This window comes from Vigna angularis, chromosome 1 (assembly GCF_016808095.1).
Source record: "Vigna angularis cultivar LongXiaoDou No.4 chromosome 1, ASM1680809v1, whole genome shotgun sequence".
Lineage (NCBI taxonomy): Eukaryota > Viridiplantae > Streptophyta > Magnoliopsida > Fabales > Fabaceae > Vigna > Vigna angularis.
The window spans coordinates 37591407-37600950 of NC_068970.1; the positions used below are offsets into that span (position 1 = coordinate 37591407).

At 39.5% G+C, this 9544-nt stretch overlaps 1 protein-coding gene across 1 annotated transcript; it reads left to right on the forward strand.

Moving 5' to 3' along the window:
* Positions 1-449: 449 nt before the first annotated feature.
* LOC108327341 (uncharacterized) lies at positions 450-1280 on the forward strand. Its single transcript, XM_017561058.1, has 2 exons — positions 450-786; positions 841-1280. Exons 1-2 carry the CDS (start codon positions 450-452, stop codon positions 1278-1280), a joined length of 777 nt encoding a protein of 258 aa, XP_017416547.1.
* Positions 1281-9544: the final 8264 nt, after the last annotated feature.

Here is a 9544-nt window from a genome sequence, read left to right on the forward strand (position 1 = left end):
TCGCTTTGCATAATTTGGAGGCTGCTAGAGTGACTACAGAGGTAACTCAGAGGCAACTCATGGATATAATAGCAAATAGTAGGAATACAGCTGGAGCGTCTTCTTCCACTACTACTCATCAGACCGAATGGAGCTAAGAGAGCTTTCTTCAACATCACCCAGCCAAATTCAATGGAAAGTGCTTTCTAGATGAGGCTGATCAGTGGTTGCGTGATATGGAGAGGATCTACAATGTCAAGAGGTGTCTGGATGACAATAGGCTGGCATATACTGAGTATCTTTTGACTGGGGAGGCCAGTCACTGGTGGAACAGCATGAAGATAATATTAGAAGATAGTCAAACCCACATCTCTTGGGAAGTTTTCCGGAGCAAGTTTTATGAGGAATACTTCCCGGATAACGTTCGGTTCGCTAAAGAGGTGGAATTTCTTTAGTTGGTGCAAGGAGGAATGTCGGTATCGGAATACACCAACAAGTTCAAGCATTTGGTGAGGTTGAATACTATGGCTATAAATGAGGAGTGGCAGTGTCGAAAGTTTGAGAATGGATTGAGGAGTGATATGAAATTATTGGTCTCCAGCTTGTGCATTAAGTCGTTCCCTGCCATGGTGGAAAGAGCTAAGGTATTGGAGAAGAACACGTTAGAGGTGGAACAACAAAAGAAGCTGCTGCAGCAGAGCGTTCGAGGTCCAATTTCTTCCCGAAACAGTCCAAGTCTGAGAAGAACTCCTTATACTCGGCCTTCACCTTCTACAGACTTTTGTAGTTCATCTTCTCAACTATCAGGTCCGGTCAGTCAGTTTGGATAGCAAGGAACAATGACCTGTTTTAATTGTGAAGGGCCTCACTACAAGTCTGCATGTCCTCAGCTGGTGGGAGGAAAGTTCTGCGTTCGGTGTAGAAAGAAAGGTCGTGTGGAGAGTGAGTGTAATATGGGAAGGAGAGCAGTTGTAAGGCCTCCAAATGCTGGAAGGAGTCAGTCGAGAGGTAGTGGCCGAGCACAAGCAGTGGGACGGGTCTATGCATTGACAGGAGTTGAAGCAGCAAGTTTAGGTAACCTCATTATCAGTACTTGCTTGCTGTTTGGTGTTTCTTGCTGTGTGCTGTTTGATTCGGGAGCAACACATTCCTTCATCTCGAAGGCATGTGTTGAGAAATTGGGATTGACCGAGAGTGAGATGCAGTTTGATTTGGTGGTGTCATCCCCAACAGCTGGTGAGGTTAGGACGTCTACTGTATGTAGGGGTGGGCAAACTGCACCACAGTTCACTGCACTATGAAAGTTTATAGTTAACTATAAACCAGTTCAGGAAAACTGCACTGAACTAAAATATGGTTCAGAGTAACTGAACTGAACTATTTTTTAGTTTAGTTACACTACAGTTCAGTTCAATAAACTATTTTTCAATTCACAATTTAGTTAACTATTTATTGTGCAGTTCAGTGAATAAACATTGTTCCAAATGGCACTACTCCAGACCATTTTTGTCTCCATATTAGAGCATTTAATACAAAGAAAATGGCAGAAACTATTCCAGGGAACATGATTGCAGTTTTGAGGGCAATAGTGAGTTTCAAGCTCCCTTCATAATACAAAGAAAATGGCAGAAACTATTCCATAAGTATACTACACTTAAAATTGGTTAAGACATAATATACTAACTAATTTCAAGCTCCCTTCAAGCTAAAACATACAGTGGAGTACAAATCCTGAAATTCACTAACCGATTTCACAGGAATCTGCAGATGAAAACATGAACAAAGCATGCATAAAGTATAGAAGAAAAACCCTCACAATTAATGAAAGAAAGCATATAGATTAAAGAACCAATTCAATACATGAGAGTTTCAAAGGATTACATCGATTTCCCAACAACAATGAAGGTTTAGTTCACCATAGACATGCTGAAACTAGATGAAAAATAATGAAAGAATGAAAGATAGAACCCTAGAAGGTGAAGAATAGAGCTTGAGCATCCAAAATCCTCCTCAAAGGGGTGAAGAAAGTGTGATTTTGCTTTGTTCTGTCCAAAGATACTAACCCTAATTCGGCTAAAACCTTATATAGCTTCCTAAAAATTATAGAAAATTGGCCCAAGGCCTAATAAAATGGTGCTCAACGGTAAGTGCGGTACTTCAGAATGACGCTCAGCGGCAGTTTTTGCAAGCTTGAGATAGCAAAAATTGGCGCTCTGTGCCAATGTCCTCTCAGCGCAACTTTTTCTCCACTCTGGTTGACTTTTCTGCGTTTTGGTTTACTGATGGACTTTTCTGGATTCTGGTTGACTTTTCTACACTCTGATTGACTTTTCTGCATTCTGGTTGACTTTTCTGCATTCCAACCATTCGGTACTTTAACTCTTCTTTCAAATCATTCCAATAGCCTACAAAATCAAGGGAATCTAGCACAAAACCATTAAATTCACCTTCAACTCTCTTATTCACAAAACTAAAGCAAAAACATGAATTAAAGCAAGTTTCTAAGTAAAAAATGGTTGATTTATTATCAAAATTAAGTATAAAAATAACAATATTTCAACCGTTATCACAACCCCAAACTTAGAACTTTGCTTGTCCTCAAGCAAACAAGATGTAACTCAATCTTCCACCAACCAATGCAATGGCTCAACACATTCCAAAACTCTTTCTTCAAAGACAAGTAATTACTCAATTCAAATCATCAAATAGAATTCAGTCAAGATGTGCACATGCTTTGATTAGTAATCACTCATCATGATGTTCACATAATCAAATAATATCCCACAGATGCTATCTTCATGAATGATCAATTAACTAAGAACAAATGTAATCATGGATTCATGAAACTCTTCCTCACTAGACAAAGTGTTTCACTCAATCACACAGGTGTATATACTTTCTCTCTACTATCCCAATGTCACATAGAACAAAATTGCCTTTCATTTACCACAATCAATCATACTCACAGACAAGTATCATCACAAGGACTTTTTATGGCTTGTAACGTGGTTGGACTAAGAAGAAAAATTGGTTTTTCAAGATCACAAAATCCTTGAGTTAAGAGAGTCATTCATAAATTTATCAATCAAATACAATCTCTCTTTAGACAAACCAATCTCACTCATTCCCAACTTTCCCCTTTTTACATTGAGCTTTTCTTTCTTTGCATTCTATTTTCTTTTCTCTTTTTCATACTTGATCAACACTTAGCTCAATGCTTTTCATTAATTTCCTTTTAAATTCTTCCATCAACCCCAAACTTAGACCTTTATCAATACCACACAATGATTCTCAACTTAACCGAAGGTAAAGATTTTCACAAAGGATATGTTTAAGGCTTGAGGTTAAAAAAAAAATAGAACACTTCATGCTCTTTTTCTTTTGGGTACAAATCATGCATTGGCTAAGAAAAAAGGTAATAAAAAATGGCCTTGATCATGTGACACAAGTAAGCAAGTAGTTCAATCATAGAAACCTGGGCAAAATCATTCATGCTTTCAAAAGAATAACAATCATTCAAACAAATACTCTGGAGTTCAAAACCTCACACAAGTTAATTCATGTTCCACATACATCAAATACATATCCTGGTTAGCATCATAACCACAATCATAACATCATGCATCTGTTCCCAAGTTTGCTCCTCTGGCCACGCCACCACATTATGAAACTCATCCATGGTCCACCTATGTGCTGGGGGTGTATCATACATCCCAATAATCATCTCAGCTGTGGCCACCTGCCTTTTGTAAATGGATTGCATCCTAGCATCTATAAGAGACATATACATGTCCCTCATCTGAAATGGCTCTGCCTCTTGAGGCTTTGCAGATGCCTGGCCCTGTGGTGATCCTCTCTCTCTATGAGGACGACGTGGTGGTAATGGTTGAGCTACCTCATCATCTCCACAATACTATCTGTAATAGGCCTCATCAATAGCTTTCCTAGGCCTCTCAAATGGTGGTGCAGAGATATTCACTCAGCTTACACACATAGGTGTGTAAATAAAGAGGGATGCCCCAAGGGTGCTTTGTTGTTCATAGTGTTGGCACACACCTGTATCTCATTGGCTATGACATGGCCAATGTTAATGCTCATCCCTCTGAGCACACAGTACAAAAGAAGCGCCCTGCTGACAATAATATCCGAGACATGTGAGCACGGCTGGATCTTGGCATGAGAAAATGCCATCCAATACTTTGCTAGAGGAGTCAGATCAGCTCTCCTGATGTTCACAGCTGCACCATTCCTGTTTCTTTGAAAGTGCCCTCTAGGCACACATAGCACACTTTCCACATCACCAAAGTCCCCCTTCTTCCATATTTAAAGCAAACTGATACTGTGATGAACAAATTTTTGAACCCCGGCAACGCCGCTAAAAACTTGATGAACAAATTTTTGATCCGCGGCAACGACGCCAAAAACTAGTTAAACCCTCGGCAAGTGTAACCGAATCGTATCAAGTAATAAACCTGGCAAGACCAAGTATCGTTCTCCCAAAGGACTCACGACCTAGACAGTTGTGTGGTTTGTTTATTAGCTAAGACTTGTAAAACCGATTGATTAAGATTTAGATGCAAATACTCAAAAGTAAATATGTATGCATGGATTGATCAATGGTAAGAAGAAACAAAACACGTGAATTGAAATATATGGATGATTATGTTGTTGGGGTTTATCAATTTCAACCTTATCTACTCTCATGTATTTAGGAATTCATCTTTCTTCATTAATTGTTAATGCCACTTTCTAAATTACCTTAAACCCAATGTCTCGGTGAAGAAAGCCGGTAAATACCGCTCAGCGGTAAGTGCGTGACTTCTATTCTGCCCTTGAGTTGCAGTTTTTCCCCTCATCGGTGACTACGAGTCTTCAAAGTGCCGCTTAGCGGTAAATGGCGCTGAGCGGTACTTGCGGCTTCTTCCTTTTTTGCACTTTTTCTTCCTTTTCTGAATCCAACTCTTAGCTCCTTCACTTCTTTCACTCAATTCATCTCCAAAACCTGCAAAAACAAGGAAATCAAGCATAAAACCTGTCCAACTCTCTTATTTCCAAAAACATAAGCAAAAGCATGATTCCAAGCTTGTTTCTAAGTCATAAAGGTTGGTTTTGATATCAATTTTAAGTATAAAAATAACAGTTTTTCAACTGTTATCACACTACTCACCAGCCCATTCAGTATCTAAAAATCTGTTAAAGGAGTCAGGGTCATACCGAATGGTGTGTCCTTTAACATAACTCAAATAATCCTCAGCAGGATGATCACCCAACCTCCTTGTGTTGGTGTAGAATTCTTTCACCACTGCTATGTTAGCTGGTGCAGGATAAGTGGCTAGCCTCCCTTAGTTCCTGTTCTCCAATTTCTCTCCAAATTGGGAAGCAAAATCAGGTATTAGTCCGGCCTTCCTTTCCATTAATAACCTCCTATCTTGAACAACATTGAAGTGTCGCTCATGCTTGCGGGAAAGGAACTTGTTGGAGTAAGAGCGGTCTGGTTCCTTATCCTTCCTCTTTGATCCCAAAGTCTTGATCCTCTTGCCTGATGAAGACGTCATCCTTACATCAAACAAATGTTATAGTGTTCACGCAATCGCATAATATCCAACAAATGCTATTTTTATGAATGATCAATCAACTAAGCACAGATGTTCCTATGTGTTCATGAAATCTTTCCTCACTAGATAAAGTGTTTCACTTAAACAAAAAAGTGTATAAGAGGTATTCACTTATCCACTCTACTATCACAATGTCACATGAATTAACTTTGCCTTTCATTTAACCACAATCAAAAGTACTCACAAGCAAGCATCATCACAAGGACTTTTCTATGGCTTATAATGTGTCTGGCTAACAAGAAAATTGGTTTTTCTAAGTCACAAAACCCTTGAGTTAAGAGAATCATCTAAACACAACCATTCTAAATTATTCCCAACTTTCTTTTTCATTGAGCTTTTCTTTTCCTTTTTCTTTTGCTTTTCACATGCTTAACTTTTAGCTCAATGCTTTTTATTTTTCCTTTCTAAACTTTCCAACAACCCCAAACTTGAACATTTATCAAAACCACAAAATGTCTTCAACTTAACTCAAGGTAAAGCTTTTCAAGGAGGGTTTTCTATCTTGTTCAAGGTTAAAGGTTCAAAGGACAGAACACACAATGTTCTCTTTTAGTTGGGTTAAATTCATGCATTTGGCTAACAAAAGGGTTACCAACAAATGGCCTTGATCATATGATGCAAACAAGCAAATAATTCAATCATAGAAAACCTGGGCAAAGTCATTCATGCTTTTAGAGTAATAACATTCAATTACAACAACTCTAGAGCTTAAAACCTCACATATAAGCTCATTCACATTCCACATACACATCCTGCTTAGCATCATAATCACAATCACAACATCACGCATTTGTTCACAATACTTGTGAACCACCTGTGTAGCAAGATATAATGTGCACATTCTCAACAACAATCAAGATCAAAGCATCATCAAACATTACTTATCACACAAAAGTCACAAGCAAACCATCATAACAGATAAAGATTCAAATTAAGTATATCAACCCTATTCTACTAAACAGAAGCAAATAAGTTCAGCAATACAAAACAAAAGATAGAAAAGATTCTGCTCTAGTGTTGATAGCATCCATCAGTAAATGCTATCTCAGCTCCTCATCAGCCTGTGCTGTCATATGTATCTTCCTCCTCTTCATCATCTTCAGCATCCTCAAATGCGTTATCCTCATCATCATCTTCATCTTCCTCCATAGCTGAAGCTTCAGCTGCTCCAGCTTTGCTGCCCTGTGCATTCTCCTCTGGCCATGCCACCACATTATGGAACTCGTCCATAGTCCACCTGTGTGCTTGGGGTGTATCATACATCCCAATGATCATCTTAGCAGTGGCCACCTGCCCTCTGTGGATGGACTACATCTGGGCATCTATAAAAGACATATACATGTCCCTCATCTGAAATGGCTCTACCTCATGAGTCTCTGCAGATGCCTGACTATGTGCTGGTCCTCTCCCTTTACGAGAACGGTGTGGTGGAACTGGCTGAGCTACCTCCACACCTCCACAGTACTGCCTATAATAGGCCTCATCAATGGATTTCCTCGGCCTCTCAAATGGTGGAGCAGAGATGTTCACTCCAGCTATCTCACACAAGTGCGTAATCAAGGAGGGATGCCCTAAAGGTGCCTTGGTTTTTATAGTGTTGGCACACACCTGTATCTCATTGGCTATCACCTGGCAAATGTTAATGCTAATATTTATGAGCACACAGTAGAGAAGAAGTGCCCTATTGACAGTGATGTCTGAAACATGGGAGCACGGATGAATGTTGGCATGAGAGAATGCCATCCAATACTTTGCCAGAGGTGTTAAATCAGTCCTCCTAATGTTCACCACTGCACCAGTTTTGTTCCTCTGGAAGTGTCCTCCAAGTAAACATAAAACACTCTCCACATCATCAAAATCAGTTCCTTCCTCCATATAGAGAGCGAACTGACACTGCTCACCAGCCCATTCAGTACCTAAAAATCTGTTAATCGAGTCAGGATCATACCAAATGGCGTGGCCTCTAACATAGCTTAGGTAATCTTCAGCAGGAGGATCACCCAACCTCCTGGCATTGGTGTAAAATTCTTTCACCACTGCTATGTTAGCTGGTGTAGGGTATGTGGCTAATCTCCTCCAATTTCTGCTCATCAGTTGCTCACCAAACTGTGGAGCAAAGTTAGGAATCAGTCCAACTTTCCTTTCCATCAGGAGCCTCCTATCTTGGACAATCTTAAAATGCTTCTCATGCTTGTGAGAAAGGAACCTGCTAGAATGGGTGTGTTCTGGTTCCTTATCCTTTCTCTTGGAAGCTGTAGTCTTGAATCTTTTGCTTGAAGAAAAGACCATCCCTACATCAAACACAAATCACAAAACCACAAAACATGTTTTTAACCATTAGTAAACCATAAACATAATCCCAAAACCATGCCAAACCACCACTGAGGGCAAACAAAACCCCTCAGCGCAACCTGCAAGCAAACCAGCAAGCAAAAGAGCCTTAAAAGTAGCTCTGCAAAAATCGCGCTCAGCGAAAATTTCTGCTAAGCGGCGATTCTGCAGATTTTTCAAAACTCAATTTTAGCCCTTCCTAACTCCACCCACATGCAATCTTTCTAGTTCCATACCCAAATCAAACATTTTAATTGGTTCAAACAACAATTAACTCATCAAATTATGCATAAAAATCAAAATCCCTAAAGAATCTTGCTTAAACTATTGTGTTCAAATCAATTCATGCATTTAAGAACCCTAGAATTAAAATTGCTTGAACTTACTTGGGTGGAGATGCTAGATAAATGGAAAATGCTTTAGGAATTTGAAGAAGACAACCCCCAAATTGCAGTGCTCTCACTAAACCCCAAACTTGGATGGAACCCTAGTGAGAAAGTGAGTGAAAGTGAGGTTTTTGTAAAGGGGGAAGAGGAAAAATGGAGAGAACACTTAGAAAAGTGCGTGAGAGTGTGTGAGAAGAGTGAGATCTGAAAATAGAACCAAAATCGCACCCTAGGGTATATAAATACCTAAATGGGCCTAATCCCGCTAAGGGCAAATAATCCAACCCAAGTCTGTAGTGATACCGCTCAACGCCATTTACCGCTGAGCGGCACTTTCATGACTTGCTTTCCTTCTTCCTAGCTTGCCCTAGGTGCCTTATACTCATGCCCCTCACTCACTCCATGCAATTAATTTCTCACTTTACTCAAACATTCAATCCTATCAGGCAACTAAAGCAGAATCAAAACAAATAACAAAGATATAATGAATCAACTAGGTTGCCTCCCAAGTAGCGCTTGTTTAACGTTACGAGCCTGATCCAAAATCCACCAATACCCATCAGTAGGTGCAAATCTTTCTTACCAACACCCATCAGTAGGTGTAACAAACCTGTTTAATAAACCTAGTATCCTTCAGTACCACCTAGCATCCATCAGTAGATGCTATACCCAAAAAATTCAACATAAAAGTAATGTCGAGAGTTTATAAAATTACATCACCAAAATCAACAATAAAATAAGAATTAATGTTTTGAAACCACTGGGGTGCCTCCCAGAAAGCACTCTTTTAACGTCATTAGCTTGACCTAATAAAGTTCAAGTTCCATCTTCCATGTTGCTGTTCATCTTTTTATCATCACACCAACTCATCAACTGCTTCCGGTCCACCTCTTTGACTCTTCTCGAATGTGGAGATTCTATCTCTATCACTCCATTCTTTTTATAGTCTTTCACAACCCACAACTTGTTCTTGAATCTTACATGTTTACCAAGTTTGGGTTGTGCTTGCATCAAGTCATCATGAACCGTCCTTCCTTTGCCATTGATGAACAAATCTTTTAATCCCCGAAAACAGAGTCAAAAACTTGTTAAACCCTCGACAAGTGTAACCGAATCGTATCAAGTAATAAACCTGGTAAGACCAAGTATCGTTCTCCCAAAGGACTCACGGTCCAGACAGTTGTGTGGTTTGTTTATTAACTAAGACTTGTAAAACCAATTGATTAAGATTTA